This window comes from Scyliorhinus canicula, chromosome 4 (assembly GCF_902713615.1).
Source record: "Scyliorhinus canicula chromosome 4, sScyCan1.1, whole genome shotgun sequence".
Taxonomy (NCBI): domain Eukaryota; kingdom Metazoa; phylum Chordata; class Chondrichthyes; order Carcharhiniformes; family Scyliorhinidae; genus Scyliorhinus; species Scyliorhinus canicula.
The window spans coordinates 71,974,242-71,994,401 of record NC_052149.1 but is presented as its reverse complement, the minus strand read 5'-3'; the positions used below and the strand labels follow the sequence as shown (position 1 = coordinate 71,994,401).

The window sequence follows — 20,160 nt, the reverse complement described above, 5'->3', positions numbered from 1 at the left end:
CCTCTTTTCCTCCAAAATATCTACCCAGCAATTGGGGAAAAGGACCTAAAAAAACTGCCTCAAGCAGGAGCTGCCAAATGAGCGACCACTCACACCATGGCCGCCATCGGATGTTCCGGAACACCCTTGCGCACAACCAGTATGATGCGTCTGTAACTTTTTTCCCACAATGTTGGATGTCTGAACCCTTGGCCCATCTCTCGAGGCATCCCCTCCCCGGGCACACTGTTGCAGGTGATGGTTGTTAACGAGCACTTAACAGACAGGCATAGATTGAGGAACACTGGCACTCAGCTGTCTGTTATCCTCCCCCACCCCCCCCCACTGCCCTTGACAGTCACCCGCTGACAGTGCTTGACACAGTCCAAGCACCCAGGAGTGATGTGACACATACCCTGGGATGGTGGGAAATGGGAATAACGGACCAGGCCATGACCTAAGTGAATCGGGTGAATATGAGGGTCTTCCTGACCCTCCGGGCTTGCCGGAACCTCACCACTGCCATCTGTCCTGCAGCCTCTGGCTGTTCCTCTCTTTTTTCCCTGGGCTCATCCTCCAGCCCCTACTGGTCTGGTACGGCCTCATCATTCTCGCCTCCTCCTCCTCAGAGGTGGCCTCATGTTCCTCATCACCAACCACCAGCTCATCGTCCCGCCTCTGTCAGAAGTTGTGGCGGGCACAGCAGACCATCACACAGCAGGCGACCCTCCAGAGTGTGTACTAGAGTGCACCACCAGAGTGATCGAGGCATCGTATCCACATCTTGAGGAATCCGATGCACTACGCAATCACAGCCTGGATGGCCATATGGACCTCGCTGTATCAGGTCTTCACTTTGGTCTCTGGCCTCCATACTGGCGTCATTATCCAGATCCTCAACAGGCACCCCTTATCCCCAAGAACCAGCTACCCATCCTGAGCTGGGGCTGACCGTCTGCTCCAGGAAGGCGCTGTCGTGCACAGTCCCCAGGAAGTGAGCACACATGTGTACGATCTTCATCTGGTGGTTGCACAAAGTTATAGAACATAGAACATAGAACAGTACAGCACAGAACAGGCCCTTCGTCCCTCAATGTTGTGCCGAGCCATGATCACCCTACTCAACCCACGTATCCACCCTATACCCGTAACCCAACAACCCCCCCCTTAACCTTACTTTTATTAGGACACTACGGGCAATTTAGCATGGCCAATCCACCTAACCCGCACATCTTTGGACTGTGGGAGGAAACCGGAGCACCCGGAGGAAACCCACGCACACAGGGGGAGGACGTGCAGACTCCACACAGACAGTGACCCAGCCGGGAATCGAACCTGGGACCCTGGAGCTGTGAAGCATTTATGCTAACCACCATGCTACCCTGCTGCCCCTGTTGTATGTTGAGGGAGTGGAAACCCTTCCTGTTAACTTCGGGCACTCCCAGATGGCCCGGTGAGTGCAGGTCAACAGATGTTCAGTCTATTACCTCCTGGACCAGGGCCATCCCGGCAATGGTGGAGAAATCTGCTGCCGGGCATCTTCCTGAGCTTGGTCCGTGTCAAAGATGATGTAGTTTTCTGCCCGGGCAAATAGGGCATCCGTGACCTTTCGGGAGTGCCCGAAGTTAACAGGAAGGAGCTCCACTCCCTCAACATACAACTTTGTGCAACCAGGGGACTGTGCACGACAGCTACATCCTACATCCTGCAGCAGACGGTCAGCCCCAGCACTTCGAGAAGCAACCCAGGATGGGTGGCTGGTTCTTGGGGATAAGGGGTGCCCGCTGAGGATCTGGATAATGACGCCAGTATGGAGGCCAAAGATCAAAGAGGAGACCCGATACAACGAGGTCCATACGGCCATCCAGGCTGTGATTGCGCGGTGCATGGGATTCCTCAAGATGCTATGGCCTGTGAGATGACACACAAGTCCCCCTCGAGCCCTGGATGGATCCTGAGGCGTAAAGGTTCAGAGCTGCAGTGACTTTGTCCTCCTCCTCCATGTTGTGACAAGTCCACAAGGTCATGGCACAGGTGCCGCACATCTCCTTGTGAGGCGGAACCTCCTCAGTACACACTGTCCGTCATCTGTTCAAACGACCAGCAATGCCATTACACCCTGGACTGTCGCGGGACCCCCCTCTGGGTCCCTTCCTGGCTTGATGGGCAGCCAGATCTTCAGGGGCGGGGTCCGGCACATGGTCCGCCGCCTCGCGCATGTGCAGACGCTGTCACTGTTTCCAGCGTCTGGTCGCCCGGCCTAACAACAGCATCACTAGGCAAGGTCTGGGTCCAAAGTCCCTGCCATAACCTTCAATATCTGGAAGGCATTAGGATAGGTGTTAAGACGGTTAAACAGCAGGTCCCACCCCGGGACCCTCCATTCCCCCATGATCCCCTCTCCCCTACACCCGGAATGCCCTGCCTGTACACACCCGACCACAGTGGGTCCCCCTCTTCGGACCCCAGACCCTGTACCTCAGACACCTACCTGCTTATAACGTCACCTGGACCGGGCACTGGTTCCCCCCCCCCCCCCCCCACCCACCCACACCGCCCCGTAGCACTCACCCACCCTCCGGCCATGGACATGTCCCTAGAGCTGTGTCCCATTCATAGAACATAGAACAGTACAGCACAGAACAGGCCCTTCGGCCCTCGATGTTGTGCCGAGCAATGATCACCCTACTCAAACCCACGTATCCACCCTATACCGTAACCCAACATCCCCCCCCCTTAACCTTACTTTTTAGGACACTACGGGCAATTTAGCATGGCCAACTCCATAACCCGCACATCTTTGGACTGTGGAGGAAACCGGAGCACCCGGAGGAAACCCACGCACACACAGGGAGGACTGTGCAGACTCCGCACAGAAAGTGACCCAGCCGGGAATCGAACCTGGGACCCTGGAGCTGTGAAGCATTTATGCTAACCACCATGCTACCGTGCTGCCCTACACTTCCATAGGTGTTTGAAAGTTGGCTACTGTGTTTGTGGTGTTGTCTTCTGCAGTGTTCAGGCAGTGTCCAGGCATCGCGAATCTGATTAGGATGCCAGGCAATAACTCCCACGTGCTACATGACACACCCACCCACGGGAATCTACTTGGGTTGTGCGAAGTGCTCACTTAACCTTGATTGCCAATTCCCTGTTAGCAATAGCCTTCAGCCGCATGGCCAGAGGCCTCAGCAGTCGGTGGGGGTTATGGGTGATCAATGGTGCAAACGGGCAGGGACAAGGGTTGCCCCTGGAACGGATATACATGATCCAAGGGTTGATATGGTGGTGCTGCGTGAAGATGACCCCTAGTTGCCCCACAGCGCCTCCCCCCACCCTCCAATGGCGGTCCACCACTGCCGAGGGTCCCCCATCCCCCGCCAAGCACTGGAGTGGCAAGCCCAGCGCCGCCAGGCTCTTTGCTTGTGAGCAAAGATGGCTACTCACCTCCTCGGTCCCCAAAGAAACCTTTCTGCCAGGTTAATGTTTTTTGAAAGGAGTACTAATTGGCACCAGCATGACCACTTGCTGGGGATGAATGATGGGAGGACGCTGGATATGGGGTGGCGCCCATTAATTGTATAGAAATAGGGTGATAATTGGTTTCTCACCACGCTATCCCAATTTCACCAACAGGAGGGGGTCGGTTCCATCACAAACTGGAGCCTCGCACAGTTCTCATTTTTGGCCTCTCCCGCTATTCATCTGTTTTGTTTCGCTTGAGCAAGTGCGGAAAGAGGCCGGAGGATCACGCCGTTAGAAATGTTTTCATCAGTGGGTAGCTGAACTCGCTGGCGAGACCAGCTCCTCAGAGGTCAGGGTGCCTCGATCCCAAAGTGAGCTTGAGGGTCCCCACAACTCCCACCCAAGGAAAATGTCACCCCCTGCAGACATCCGCATTATTCCTGCTCCCACCTGATTATGGGATCGCTGAGAGCTCCCCCTTCACTCCAACTTTTATGAAGCCTCTTCATATTCCCCCCTTCACCCACCTTTTAGACATCCCATTCACCCCCCTCCCGTTTCATGGGCAAGGCCCCCCTCAAGCTCCGACCCTTGGCAGTGCAAACCTGGCACCCAGGAACCCTGTTTGAGCCCTTAGCATCCTGGCAGTGCCAAGGTACTGCCCTGCCCAGTCCCTGACAACTGGGGGCCTCTAATGGCCTCCGAGACCCCTGGAGTGGGAGACTCCAGGGTAAGGCCTCGCCAATGACTCCTGGGTGCTGGGAGAATGCAGCCTCAACTAAGCCACCCATATTCAGAACCCTAGAATTTACGGTGCAGAAGGAGGCCATTCGGCCCATCGAGTCTGCATTGGCCCTTGGAAAGAGCACCCTACCCAAGCCACACCTCCACCCAATCCTTGTAACCCAGTAACCCCACCCAACCATTTGGACACGAAGGGCAAATTAGCATGGCCAATCCACCTAACCTGCACATTTTTGGACTGTGGGAGGAAAACGGAGTATCCGGAGGAAACCCACTAATGGATCATTGAAATATGATTATCTGCATCATGCCCATAACATGTAACTATGTTGTAATAAACTGTATGGCATATAGATTTTAACTAAAAGTAAAGGGCAGAACGGTAGCACAGTCGTTAGCACTGTTGCTTCACAGCACCAGGGACCCGTGTTTGATTCCCGGCTTGGGTCACTGAATGTGTGGAGTCTGCACATTCTCCCCGTGTCAGCGTGGGTTTCCACCGGGTGCTCTTGTTTCCTTCCGAAAGACGTGCTGTTAAGTGAATTGAATATTTTAAATTCTCCCTGTGCACACGAACAGGTACCGTATTGCGGCAACTAGGGGATTTTCACAGTAACTTCATTGTAGTGTTAATGCAAGCCTACTTGTGACACGAATAAAGATTATTATTAATATAACTGACTGTCATTCAGATGTACGTTTTTGGTAGCTTACATGTGGCAAATGAAACAGCTGTTAACTGCTCTAGCCACTACTGACAATACAGAGTTTAATGCTAGATGTACCTGATGATTCCAGTCCTTTTGCAAGAGTCCATTTGGCAATCCTGCCATCCGCAGCTATGGAGATCAAGGTCCCCTCCTTTTCATCTCCTTTGGAGTTTCTGTCTTGTTCAGTCCACTTCAGCTGCCAGACTGGGCCAATATGTTTATTTACATCATTACTATGTTAAGAATTGGGAAAAATTAAGGTTAAAAGTTAAATTGGCATAAAAGGAAAAGGGGAATAGATAAGGGCAGCTGTCTCAAAGGGGATTTGATATGCAAACTAGCATATTAGTGAGAAAAGTTTATCGATGTGACTAGGGGAAAGCAATGGCATGTGGATAGAAGAGGTAACTTCAAAGTGGAGAGATAATGGATTTGGCACTTGTATATTAAAAAGCTAGGTCCACTGAGTAGGTAGAATCAAAGGAAAAGAATGATATATCCATACCGCAATAACTGGAGAAAGGAACACAGTACAGGCAGCTATCATCACAACCACGCCCAGCTGCAGAGAACAGTCTCCCCTGAAAGCAAATTATTGCTAAAAGGGCTGCCAGTTAAAATCAAAAACTCAAACCAAGAAGATTATGTCTTTGCTGAAAGGGAAGATGGTTTTCCTAAACATGAACAAATAACCTGTGCGTGGTAATTATCTGCTGGATTTAGCTCATAGTGTTATTCAATATTGGATGTTGTTTGGGTACAAGAGATGTCTCAGAGTTCAGGAAACATAGGTAGTTGGGGACAAAGGGGTAACTTTAAGTGATACTTTGTCTGTAGCCATCAGTGTAGTTTATTATAGTCCTTCTGGATGTGTTTTTCTTCTAAGTTAATAAATATTCTTTATTAATCGATCACAAAAAACTGGACTATTCCTCCCTGGTTTGCATTTCTTTTCTCACAGTATGTCAAATTGAAAATATACATCATTAAGAACTGCTGTTCCATGTTATCCTTCAGGGTTTTGGGTTACCCATGCATTAAACATCAGAAGGGTTCATAGAAACTGTAAATGATGCAAATTCTCAAATTAGAAACTGTAATTTTTAAGCTTTGAAACAATTATCTGAAAACATTAAATCTAACATTTAATTTGGAAATCAGTTTTGTCAACATGTGCAGACATGAATCAAAACACAATTAAGTAATGCATCACCAAAGGACATTTCTCACTGTGAGCCTGGAAAATTAATTTAATTTTATATTGAACTTGGATTTGTCTCACTAAATCTAAATAGATTTATGTGCATGTTTTGCTGCAGATAATCTGATGTGGTAGGCTTATTTTACAAAATGGCTGAAGTGTATCACAGCTTTCACCTTGGGGAATGTCTTTCTCAGACTGACTTGCCTGGATAAGTGTGATAATAGATTTATTTGCTTGTCCTCCTGAAGACAGCATCAATCACCACCTTAATATAATGCTGATCGCAAACTGCTACAAATATATCAAGTGGACTCTTGGAATATACTAGAGGATACATTAAGAGCCATCACCGCACTGGCATTGCCAACAGAACTCAGGTCAGCTACCATTGTGGCACAAGGAGCTGTGACAGCCTCTCAGGATTGGAGCAGTCTCTGGCAACACTGCCACTTTGGCACCTAAGAACATAAGAACTAGGAGCAGAAGTAGACCGTCCGGCCCTTCGAGCCTGCTCCGCCATTCTATAAGATCATGGCTGATCTTTTCGTGGTCCCAGAACCACTTACCCACATTCTCGCCATATCCCGTAATTCCTTTATTTAAAAAAAAACATCTACCCTATCTTTAAATATATTCAATGAAGTAGCGTCTACTACTCCTTTCGGTAGGGAATTCCATACTTTAACCACCCTCTGAGTGAATAAGTTCCTCCTTGATTCAGTCCTAAATCTGCTCCTCCTAATCTTGAGGCTTTCATCTACCAGTGGAAACATCCTTTCTACTTCTATCTTATCCATTCCCTTCAAAATTTTATATGTTTCTATTAGATCCCCCCTCAACCTTCTGAATTCCAGTGAATATAATCCCAATCTACTCAGCCTCTCCTCATACGATAACCCCCTCAACTCCAGAATCAGCCTAGTGAACCTCCTCTGCACCCCCTCTAGTGCTAGCACATCCTTTCTCAAGTGTGGAGACCAAAACTGCACACAGTACTCCAGGTGTGGCCTCACCAGCACCTTGTACAACTGCAACATTACCTCTCTACTTTTAAACTCAATCCCCTTCGCAACGAAGGACAAAATTCCATCTGCCTTCCTAATTACTTGTTGCACCTGCAGACCAACCTTCTGTGACTCATGCACAAGTACACCCAGGTCTCTCTGCATAGCAGCATGCTGCAGCTTTTTACCATTTAAGTAATAATCCGTTCTATTGTTACTCCTACCAAAATGCACGACTTCACACTTATTGACATTATACTCCATCTGCCAGACCTTTGCCCACTCACTCAATGTGTCAATGTTCCTCTGTAAGGTTTTACAGTCCTCAGTACACTTTGCTCTGCCACACACCTTCGTGTCATCTGCAAACTTGGATACCTTACACGTAGTTCCCAACTCCAAATCGTCTATATTAATTGTAAATAATTGTGGTCCCAACAATGATCCTTGAGGCACACCACTCGTCACTGATTGCCAGCCAGAATAGCACTCATTTATTCCCACTCTTTGTTTCCTGTTAGACAACCAATCCTCTATCCATGCTAGTACTCTACCCTTAACACCATGCATCCTTATCTTATGCAGCAGCCTCTTGTGCGGTACCTTGTCAAAGGCCTTTTGGAAATCTAGGTACACCACATCCACTGGGTCCCCTTTGTCTACCTTGCTCGAAATGTCTTCATAGAATTCCAAGAGATTCGTCAAGTATGACCTGCCCTTCATGAATCCATGCTGCGTCCGTTCAATGGGACAATTTCTATTGAGGTGCCCTCCTATCTCTTTCTTCATAATAGACTCAAGCATCTTCCCCACGACAGAGGTTAAGCTAACCAGTCTATAATTCCCCATCTTTTGTCTACTTCCCTTTTTAAACAGTGGCGTCACATTTGCTGTTTTCCAATCCTCTGAGACTGCCCCAGTGTTCAGCGAATTTTGGAAAATTACCGCCAGTGCATCTGCTATTACTCCAGCCATCTCTTTCAGTTCCCTGGGATGCATTCCATCAGGGCCAGGAAACTTATCTATCCTGAGCTCCATTAGCTTGCCCAACACTTGTTCTTTCATGATAGTAATGGTTTCCAGGTCCTCACCTACCTTCTTTTCTCGGTCAATTGCTGGCATGTTTTTAGTGTCCTCCACTGTGAAGACCGATACAAAATATTTGTTCAATGCCTCCGCCATTTCATCATATCCCATAACTAAATGACCACTCTCATCCTCTAACGGACCAATGTTTACTTTAGCCACTCTTTTTAGTTTTATATAATTATAGAAACTTTTGCTATCTGTCCTTATATTCTGTGCCAGTTTTTTTTCGTGTTCTTACTTACTTTTCTTTATGGCTCTTTTCGTGGCTTTCTGCTGACCTTTAAAGTTTTCCCAATCTTAAAACATAGAACATAGAACAGTACAGCACAGAACAGGCCCTTCGGCCCTCAATGTTGCGCCGAGCAATGATCACCCCACCCAAACCCACGCATCCACCCCACACCTGCAACCCAACAACCCCCCCTCCCCTCCTTAACCTTACTTACTTTTTGGGACACTACGGGCAATTTAGCAAGCTTCTAGTTTCCCGCTGATCTTGGCCACTTTGTAAGCCTTCTCTTTCAATTTGACAGCCTCATGTATCTCCTTAGACACCCATGGTAGATTACCTCTTTTCTTACAATTCTTCCTTCTCACTGGAATATACTTTTGTTGAGCACTATGAAAGATTTCTTTGAAAGTACTCCACTGCTCCTCAACTGTCCTACCATAAAATATTTGCTTCCAGTCTACTTTAGCAAGGTCCTTACTCATTCTATTGTAGTCCCCTTTGTTCAAGCATAGGACCCTGGTATTGGATTCTATCATCACACTCTCCATCTGTATACTAAATTCAACTATGCTGTGATCACTCCTCCCAAGAGGATCCCTAACGATGAGGTCATTAATTATTCCTGCCTCATTACACAGGACCAGATCTAGGATAGCTTGCTCTCTCGTCGGTTCCATTACATATTGTTCCAGAAAACTATCCCGGATACATTCAACAAACTCCTCTTCAAGGCTACCTTGACCGAGCTGATTTGACCAATCTATATGCAGATTAAAATCTCCCATGATAACTGCTGTACCCTTTTCACAGGCATTAGTTATCTCTTCATTTACTGCCCGTTCCAGTGTGATGCTATTATTTGGTGGCCTATAGACTACGCCTATCAGTGTCTTTTTCTTCTTAGAATTTCTAATTTCTAATTTCTACCCAAATGGATTCAACCTCATTCTCCATAGAACCTATATCATCCCTCAATGCCACCCTGATGTCGTCCTTGATTATTAGTGCTACTCCACCTCCCTTACAAACCTGTCTATCCCTCCAAAACGTCTGGTACCCCTGGATATTTAACTCCAAGTCGTGACCATCCTGCAACCATGTCTCCGTAATGGCTATCAAGTCATATTCATTTGCGATGATTTGTGCCGTTAATTCATCAACTTTGTTACAAATGCTACGAGCATTCAGGTAAAGTGCCTTAATGCTGACTTTCTTATCATTATTACAGAAATTGGACATCATGCGATGTCCTAAGTTATCCTTCTTTTTTGCTTCATTCCTAGTCTGCCTTGAACTTAAACCCACCTGCACACATGCTAACCTGCTGCTTATCCTTCCATTTAACTCCCTACCCCCTGTTTAAAGTCCTACTGACCACCCTATTTATCCTTTTCGCTGGAACATTGGTTCCAGATCGGTTCAGGTGGAGACCGTCCCAACGGTACAGATCCCCCCGGTTCCAAAGCTGGTGCCAATGCCCCATGAAATGGAATCCCTCTTTCCCACACCAATCCCTTAGCCACGTGTTTACTTCCCTAACTTTCTTATCCCTATGCCAATCAGCACGTGGCTCGGGTAGTAATCCGGAGATTATGACCCTCGAGGACCTGTTCTTCAATTTCCTTCCTAGTGCTTGATAATCCCCAAACAGCTCCTCCACCCTATGTTGTTAGTCCCAACATGGACCACAACAACTGGATCCTCCCCCTCCTGGAAGGAGCTCATCTCTGACTGTGCTGCTCGTAGTTCTATTTCCAGCATTCCCCCATTTAACCGCCCTGAGGCTGCCTCTGCAGCTGGCTGTAAAGTTGCAACTGTAGAGATCCCTGTGATTTCAGCTCCCTTCCTTTCAGGTGCTCTCTGCTGAAGGGCCTGCTTCTCAATGGACAATGCCAATGGCAGGTAGGAACTCCGTGTCTCAAGGGCCTGCATCTGTCCTCATCCCCAAAGAACCTACTCATCCTAGTCCCGGACATGTGGGCCCGGTGCAGCACCTTAAATTGGATCAGACTAAGCCTCGCACATGAAGAGGAAGAGTTGACTCTCTCCAAGGCATCCGCCCAAGTCCCGTCCTCTATCTGCTGCCCAAGTTCCCCCTCCCATTTAGCCTTCAGCTCCTCCACTGATGACTCCTCCATCTCCTGCATTACCTTATAGATGTCAGACACCTTCCCCTCTCCGACCCACACCCCCAAAAGCACTCTGTCCATCGTCCCCCGCGAAGGCAGCAAAGGGAATCCCTCTACCTGTCGCCTAGCAAACGCCTTTACCTGCAAGTATCTGAACATGTTCCCTTGGGGAAGCCCAAATTTATCTTCCAGTTCCCCCAGGCCCGCAAACCTCCCGCCAATAAACAGGTCCCTCAATTTACTGATGCCCACCCTTTTCCATCCCCTAAATCCTCCATCCTTGTTCCCCGGGATGAACCGATGATTTCCACCCAATGGAGCCTCCATCGAGCCCCCTGTTTCCCCCCTATGCCGTCTCCACTGTCCCCAGATTCTTAGGGTCGCCGCCACCACCGGGCTCGTGGTATACCTCTTAGGGGAGAGCGGCAACGGCGCCGTTACCATGGCACTCAGACTCATACCTCTACATGACGCCATCTCCATTCTTTTCCACGCCGCACCTACCCCCCCCCCCATCACCCATTTACGCACCATTGACACATTGGCCGCCCAATAGTACCCCAAAAGGTTCGGCAGCGCCAGCCCGCCTCTATCCCTCCCTCGCTCCAGGAAAACCCTCTTCACTCTCGGAGACCCATGTGCCCACACAAAGCTCAAGATACTGCTAGTCACTCTCCTAAAGAAGGCCCTGGGGATGAAGATAGGCAGGCACTGAAAGAGGAACAAGAACCTCGGAAGCACTGTCATTTTGACGGACTGCACCCTACCTGCCAACGACAATTGCAGCATGTCCCACCTCTTGAACTCCTCCTCCATCTGATCTACAAGCCTGGTGAAATTATGTTTGTGAAGAGTCCCCCAGTCCCTGGCCACCTGCACCCCAGGTACCTAAAACTCTCCCCTGCCCTCCTAAGCGGGAGCCTACCAATTCCTTCCTCCTGGTCTCCAGGGTGCACCACAAACACCTCACTCTTGCCTAGATTTAGTTTATAGCCTGAAAAGGTCCCAAACTCAGCTAGCAGCTCCATCACCCCCGGCATCCCTCCCACCGGGTCCGCCACATACAGTAACAGGTCATCGGCATACAACGACACCCTATGTTCTTCCCCACCTCGCACCAAACCTCTCCACCTCTCTGAATCCCTCAACGCCATCACCAGCGGCTCGATTGCCAATGCAAACAACAAGGGGGACAGGGGGCAACCCTGCCTGGTCCCTCGGTAAAGCCGGAAGTACTCCGACCTCCTCCCATTCGTAGCCACGCACGCCATCGGGGCCTCATATAGCAGCCTCACCCATCTAATAAACCGTTCACCAAATCCAAACCTCCCCAACACCTCCCATAAGTACCCCCACTCCACTCTATCGAAGGCCTTCTCCGCATCCAGTGCCACCACTATCTCTGCCTCCCCCTCAATCGCCGGCATCATGATGACATTCAACAATCTCCGCACATTCGTGTTCAGCTGCCTTCCCTTCACAAACCCTGTCTGGTCCTCATGTACAACCCCTGGCACACAGTCCTCTATCCTGGTGGCCAGGATTTTTGCCAGCACGTTGGCATCTACGTTGAGAAGAGATATGGGCCTGTATGAACCACACTGCTGGGGGTCCTTGTCCCTCTTTAAGATTAACGAGAGCAGCGCCCGCGACATCGTCGGGGGCAAAGTCCCCCCTTCCCACGCTTCATTAAGTGTCCGCATCAGCAAGGGGCCCACTAGGTCCACAAACTTTTTATAAAATTCCACCAGGAACCCTTCCGGCCCCGGTGCCTTCCCTGACTGCATCTGCCCGATCCTCTTAACTAGCTCCTCCAGCTCAATCGGCGCACCCAACCCCTCCACCTGCTCCTCCTGCACCTTCGGGAAATAAAGCCCGTCGAGGAACCTCGCCATTCCCCTCCTCTCCATCGTTGGCTCCGACCGGTACAGTTCCCCGTAAAAGTCCTTGAAGGCCTCATTCACCTCTACCCCCTTCCGCACCACATTCCCACTCTTGTGTCTCACTCCAGCAATTTCCTTAGCCGCATCCCGCTTGCGGAACTGATGAGCCAGCATCCTACTCGCCTTTTCACCATGTTCGTACACTGCCCCTTGTGCCTTCCTCCACTGTGCCTCCGCCTTTCTAGTGGTCAGCAAATCAAATTTAGCCTGCAGGCTGCGCCTCTCCCCCAACAGTCCCTCCTCTGGTGCCTCTGCGTACCTCCTGTCTACCTCCAGCATCTTTCCCACCAGTCTATCCCTCCCACTCCTCTCGCTCCTCTCCCTGTGTGCCCGGATGGATATCAGCTCCCCACGAATCACTGCCTTCAGGGCTTCCCAGACCACCCCCACCTGAACCTCCCCGTGTCATTCACCTCAAGGTACCCCTCAATACTTGCCCAGACCCTCCTACACACCTCCTCCTCTGCCAACAACCCCACATCCAACCGCCACAACGGGCGCTGGTCCCGCACCTCCCCCATCTCCAACTCTATCCAATGCGGAGCGTGGTCGGAGATTGCAATGGCCGAATATTCAGCCTCCTCCACTCTCGGAATCAGCCCCCTACTCACCACGAAGAAGTCTATCCGAGAGTAGACCCTATGTGCGTGGGAGAAGAAAGAGTACTCCCGTGCCCTCGGCCTCACAAACCTCCATGGATCCACCCCACCCATCTGGTCCATAAACCCTCTCAGTACCTTGGCCGCCGCCGGCCTCCTACCCGTCCCAGAGCTGGACCGATCCAGTGAAGGATCCAACACCGTATTGAAGTCCCCCCCATGATCAGACCTCCCGCCTCTAGATCCGGGACCCGTCCCAACATACGCCTCATAAAGCCCGCACCGTCCCAATTTGGGGCATACACACTAGCAAGTACCACCTTCTCTCCTTGTAGCCTGCCCCTAACCTACCCCCCTTATCCGCCACCACCTCCGATGCCTCAAACAACACATTTTTCCCCACCAGAATCGCCACTCCCCGGTTTTTCACATCCAACTCAGAGTGGAAAACCTGCCCCACCCACCCCTTCCTCAGAAGGACCTGGTCCGCCACCTTCAGGTGGGTCTTCTGAAGCATTGCCACATCTGCCTTTAGCCCCCTCAGATGAGCAAGTACCCTCGACCGCTTCACCGGCCCATTCAATCCTCTCGCATTCCAGGTGACCAACCGGATCAGAGGGCTTCCCGCCCCCCTCCCCCGTCGACTAGCCATAGCCCGTCGACTGCCCGCCCCAGGCCAGCACGCCCCACCCGACCCAGTCCCCACAGCGACAACATCTCACCTCTGTCCCCCCGGCCCCCACCAGCTCCTTCCTGACCCTGCCAGCAGCAACCCCCCCCCCGCCTCCGAGCCGTGAACCGTCCTCCATTGTACGTCCGTGGGTCAGCTAACTTCTGCTGACCCCGGAAACTCCCGCCAATAACCCGACTCCTCCCAAAGTGGGATCATCCCCCATCCTATCCCTCCTCCAGGCACCGCTCCAGCGCGGGGAAGAACCAGTTAAGGCCCCGACCCCCCCCCCCCCCGTCATCGTCTCCACCCCCCAGCCCCGCAACGCGGGAAACCAGAGGAAAGCCCGCGCTTTCACACTGCCCTACCACACCCTTCTGACGCAGCTCCCAAATACCAGCCCCACTCTATACCCCCAACCCGACATAGAATACAACAAACCCCCCCAACCCTACCCGCAAGATACAAAACTCAAACAATGCCCCACAGCAACAAAAAACAGAACAACACCCCCATAAATAACCATATCAAAATTGCAAAAGTACAGAAAAAGAGAACACAGCAACAGCGGAAACCAGCAATAAAGTATTACAACCGACCCCGCAACCCCCAATCCCTAGTTCAAGTCCAGTTTCTCCGTCCGCACGAAGGCCCACGCCTCCTCCAGGGAATCAAAATAATAATGCCGGTCCAAATAAGTTACACACAGGCGCGCAGGCTGCAACATTCCGAACTTTATCTTCTTCTTGTAAAGCACCTCTTTCGTCTGATTAAACCCGGACTGCCGCTTAGCCACCTCTGCACTCCAATCCTGGTAGATCCGTACTACCCCATTTTCCCAGTTGCTGCTCTTCACCTTCTTGGCCCAGCGCAGCACACACTCCCGATCACTGAACCGGTGGAACCTCACCAGCACCGCATGCGGGGGTACATTTTCCTTCGGACTCCTGGCAAGTACCCTGTGGGCTCCCTCCAGCTCCAAGGGCAGATGGAAAGACCCGGCCCCCACTAGCGAGTTCAGCATCGTAGCCACGTAGGTTGTCAGGTCCGACCTCTCCAGCCCCTCCGCAAGGCCCAAGATCCGCAGATTTCTCCACCTCATGCGGTAATCAAGCTCCTCGAAGCGGTCCTGCCACTTCTTGTGGAGTGCCTCGTGCCCCTCCACCTTACTCACGAGGACCATGGCCTTGTCCTCTTGTTCAGTGGCCTGCGTCTGCAACGCCTTAATGGCAGCACCTAGGGTCGTCTGAATCTCCGAGAGCCTTTTGTTTGTTTCCTGCAGAGAGCTCAGTACCTCAGCCTTGAAATCTGCAAAACAGCGCAGGAGAGCAGCTTGTTGCTCCTGGGCCCACTGCTTCCACTCCTCTGGTGCTCCGCCGGCCGCCATCTTGGATTCCTTCCCCCGTTTTTTCTGGGGAGCTGCTGCCATTTTTTCCCCCTTTCCACTCTGAGTTCGAGTCATGAACTGCAGAGAAAGTCGATCAGCACACCTTCTCCCACCGGGAGACGTTGAAAAATTTCCGTTTTGGGCTCTAAAAAGAGCTGAAAAGTGCGTTTGAAACGGGAGCTCCCAAATGTGCGGCTTCCTACGTCGTCGCCGCCACCGGAAGTCATATGCTTGTTATTGTTGATTATTGTTTCATGCCTAGCGGCTGTGGGCTTGCCAGTTTCAGCCCCTCCCGCTTCTGTGGCCCAGGATTGACGAGCTTGCCCATGCAGGTCAAGGGGAGTGGTTTCTCTCTCTATCTTCTGCCTTGCTCTGTGCCACCACTGGGCACATTCTGTGGAGCTCCGGCCCGGAGGAGGGGGGGGGGGGGGGGGGGGGAGTTCAAGTGTGCGCTGGTTCGGGAGCTGGTGGCTTTGTTTCTTATTGCATTTTCACTGCATTAGTTTATGGTGTACAGTTGGTATTGTCATTGTACTGTTGCCCGTTTTGAGGTTTCCGTTTGCTATGTATTTTCCTTTGACTTTTGTACGATGGACCTGTTCTTGGATTGAACTGTGCCCCCTCTCGGGAGGGGAGGGGGGTTTTCTCTCTCTCTTCTGCCAAGCCCCGTGTTGCTGTCCTTTTCCGCTGAACTGTGCTCCTCGTTCTCACACATGCACACTCTTACAGGCATGCACATGCAGAAATTTGCACATATACTCCTTCACACACGCATATTCTCGCCGACATGCACGCACTGTTTTCTATATGAATGCTTTCCTCTCTACATGTTGGGCACCTTTCCACTGATGTGGGGTTGCTGCTGAGTAAGGGTGGGCATACGCTGGCTTGGATGCTGGTAGTTTTGTTTCTTGTTGATTGTATATTGGGTGTACAGTGGGTAATTCAGAGTATTGCTGTTTGCTCTGTTTTCTGTTTTGTTTTTTTCTGTATTCTGGAATTGTTATTAAACTAAAATATACCCAAGTGGATTAACATGGGTGCACATGCCATGACACAGACAGTTGTTATTGCATAGTATTCCAATCAGATTGTGATGTCTGGGCACTCTGCCTGAACCCCGGAGGCATCACTGCCTAAGAAGCAGCAGCCAACATTCTAACACCCAAGAGCTGGGCCTCAGCACTGGGGACATACTCGCAACAGATCATGTGTGGAACAGCTCCACAGAATGTGCCCAGTGGTGGCACAGAGCAAGGCAGAAGAGAGAGAGAGAAACCACTCCCCTTGACCTGTATGGGCAAGCTCTTCAATCCCGGGCCACAGAAGAGGGAGGGGCTGCAACTGGCGAGCACACAGCCGCTAGGCATGAAACAATAATCAACAATAACAAGCATACAATTCCCCACCAGTCAAACAGAAACCAACAACAGTACAAAAGGGAAACAAAAAAGCCATCAGCAATCTGCACTGCTCCCACACCCGGAGCAGCAGATAGCCATCAACAATCACCAATAGTCCACAAAGGCATCCCGACATGTCAACATACGCAGTTATATTGGGCCGCCGCATCTCCTCTCTTCCAGTACTTGTCTCTGGTCCCCCGAACATCCGGTCCAGGTAATGGTTCCAGCAGGTGTCTGGGGTATAGGGTCTGGGGTCCATTGCCCAGGGGCCTCTGCTGCAGCCGGGGGTGCATGTGCAGGGCATGTTGGATGACACCATGAGGGATGGCAGGCGATGTGAAGGTGGGGAAGGCCTGGGGCCTGCAGGTTCGGGGTGGAAGCCATAACTGATTGTTAGTCTCGCAACCTCTCCAATTCCTCACAGATATCACATTATGGATGATATTATGGACCCCACACAAGCTGTCCTCATGGTGCTGCTGGCAGGCCAAGAGGCCAGATGTCGGAGAAAGTGCCAGCAGCAGCATTGACAGAGACCGGAGGCAGCATCCCTGGTGCAGGGCACCACCCCACATCCTTAGAATCAAGTAGTCCATCAGGCTAGGGACGGACCTAGAGTGAGAGGTAGGCAGCGGCCCAAGTGTACAGGCATCGCTGGTCTTTCGAACTGACGCAGACGGCATGTCTTGCAGGAGGCTCTGCTTTAACAAGAAGGCAGTGTGGTACCTGTGCCCTGTCCTTGTGGACCTGGCACCACTTGGAAGAGGAGGCTACCATCTTGCGATGGCCATCAAGGTCACCAAAGCCATACATCTTGGGATCATTCCAAGGCTTGAGTGGGGACTTGTGTGGCATTTCCCAACCTCCAGTCCACAAGTACGTCTGTGAAGTCACAGATGCCCTGTTTACCCGGGCAGCTGACGATATAAACATTGACCTGGACCAAGCCCACAAGATGCCCAGGAAGCAGGAATCTCCGCCTTCGCTGGGATGCTCAAGGTGTAGGGGGTAATAGATGGCACGCACCCAGCGGTCCGGGAGCGCCCTTCATTAACAGGAAGGGGTTCCACTCTCTGATCTTTCAACTTGCGTGCGACCACGGCATGAGGATCAAAGAACAAAGAACAAAAAAATTACAGCACAGGAAAAGGCCCTCCAGCCCTCCCAGCCTGCGCCAATCCAGATCCTTTATCTAAACATGTCGCCTATTTTCAAGGATCTACTTCCCTCTGTTTCCCGCCCGTTCATATATCTGTCTAGATGCATCTTAAATGATGCTATCATGCCCGTCTCCACCACCTCCACTGGCAAAGCAATCCAGGTACCCACCACCCTCTGCATAAAAAACTTTCCACGCACATCTCCCTTAAACTTTTCTCCTCTCACCTTGAAATCGTGACCCCTTGTAATTGACACCCCCACTCTTGGAAAATGCTTGTTGCTACCCACCCTGTCCATACCTCTCATAATTTTGTAGACCTCAATCAGGTCCCCCCTCAACCTCCATCTTTCCAACGAAAACAATCCTAATCTACTCAATCTTTCTTCATAGCCAACACCCTCCATATCAGGCAACATCCTGGTGAACCTCCTCTGCACCCTCTCTAAAGCATCCACATCCTTCTGGTAATGTGGCGACCAGAACTGCATGCAGTATTCCAAATGTGGCCTAACCAAAGCCTATACAGCTGTAACATGACCTGCCGACTCTTGTACTCAATACCCTGTCTGATGAAGGCAAGCTTGCTGTATGCCTTCTTGACCACTCTATCGACCTAAGTTGCCACCTTCAGGGTACAATGGACCTGAACTCCCAGATCTCTCTGTACATCAATTTTCCCCAGGACTCTTCCATTGACCGTATAGTCTGCTCTTTAATTGGATCTTCCAAAATGCATTACCTCGCATTTGCCTGGATTGAACTCCATCTGCCATTTCTCTGCCCAACTCTCCAATCTATCTATATTTTGCTGTATTCTCTGACAGACCCCTCGCTATCTGCAACTCCCCCAATCTTAGTATCATCTGCAAACTTGCTAATCAGACCACCTATACCTTCGTCCCGATCATACATGTATATCACAAACAATAGTGGTCCGAGCACGGATCCCTGTGGAACACCACTAGTCACCTTTCTCCATTTTGAGACACTCCCTTCCACCACTACTCTCTGTCTCCTGTTGCCCAGCCAGTTCTTTATCCATCTAGCTAATACACCCTGAACCCCATGCAACTTCACTTTTTCCATCAACCTGCCATGGGAAACCTTATCAAACGCTTTACTGAAGTCCATGTATATGACATCTAAAGCCCTTCCCTCATCAATTAACTTTGTCACTTCCTCAAAGAATTCTATTAGGTTTGTAAGACATGACCTTCCCTGCACAAAACCATGCTGCCTATCACTGATAAGTCTATTTTCTTCCAAATATGAATAGATCCTATCCTTCAGTATCTTCTCCAACAGTTTGCCTACCATTGATGTCACTGACATCCCCCTCTGAATCTCACAGCCGCACCCTATCAACTGCCATCAGCTCCGCGGTAGCCTGGTCCAGAGGCTCAGCATCAGACCAGGACTCAGCCGGGTCCTGGAATCCAGCACCTCTGACAGCTGTCTCCCCTGGGTGTTCCTGCGGGGGGGGGGGGGGGGGAATGACATCTGTGACACCTCGATGGTGGCATCCTCGGATTTCTTCTCCAATGTATTCTCTTGGGAGGTGGGGTGGGGGTTACCCCGGATCGGCTGGAGATCCTATGGGAGAATGGACATGTGGTCAGTGAGAGGGAAGGATCATCATGCTGGCTTGAACAATTCACATGTGACAGATCTTCACCTCTGCGGTGCAGGCCAAGCTTCACCTCACTGACCGATCTGTCCTTGGCAACCCACGCCCTCCAGGGTTCGTTCCACGTAGGAGGTTAGGACCCTGAGGTCCAGAAACCCGCCACGCATCTTGACCCTTTCCTGCAGATTGCCTACTCCTCCTGTGGGGAAAGACAGGGGGCATTGTGAGCCGAAAGTGTTCATGGTAGGTGAGGAGGGTGACATGGAAGGGGGGATGGTGCCAGGCGCAGTGTCATCGGGGGAATGGCAGGCCATGGGTACCAGGGGGCCGATGCCAACGCATTCCTGAGGCCCGCTGGAGGTCGTTGATCTTGTGGCACTGGGCGGCGGTCTTCTGGTTACACTACACACGCTGACAGCTGCTGCCATTGCCTCCCAGGTGGCACTGGGTGACCTGTGGCTGGCCCTCCGACCCCCGTCCATGTAAAAGGGTAACCCTCCTGGACTCCACCGCAGCCATGAGCCTGGCCATGCTGGCATCCCTGAATCACGGAGCTAGTCTTCATGGTGCCATGGCTGTGTGCTGTCTGGGGTTTGCTCTGCGGGATTGGTTTAAGTGCTGCTCCCCCTTGTTAGCAGGGAGGTGCCGGGTGAGGTCCTTGCTAATCAGCTGACAGGACAGTCATATGCGGCATAAAGCCCGTGGGGCATCATTAAGTACTCTAATTAACGTTAGATGCTATCGCTGGATCAGTCGTCGGGAAACACACGGTGATTCCCGCTCGCTACCACTCTGAGAACAAATTTGGTT

General features: G+C 51.0%; 1 protein-coding gene across 1 annotated transcript in view; it reads right to left on the bottom strand.

Annotated features, from left to right (window-relative positions):
• The window catches only part of dnai4 (dynein axonemal intermediate chain 4), a 277,873-nt gene that overhangs the window by 77,641 nt on the left and 180,072 nt on the right, over positions 1 to 20,160 (bottom strand). The window contains 1 exon segment of the mRNA XM_038794441.1: positions 4,974 to 5,131. Within this exon segment, the coding sequence (XP_038650369.1) occupies positions 4,974 to 5,131 (158 nt within the window).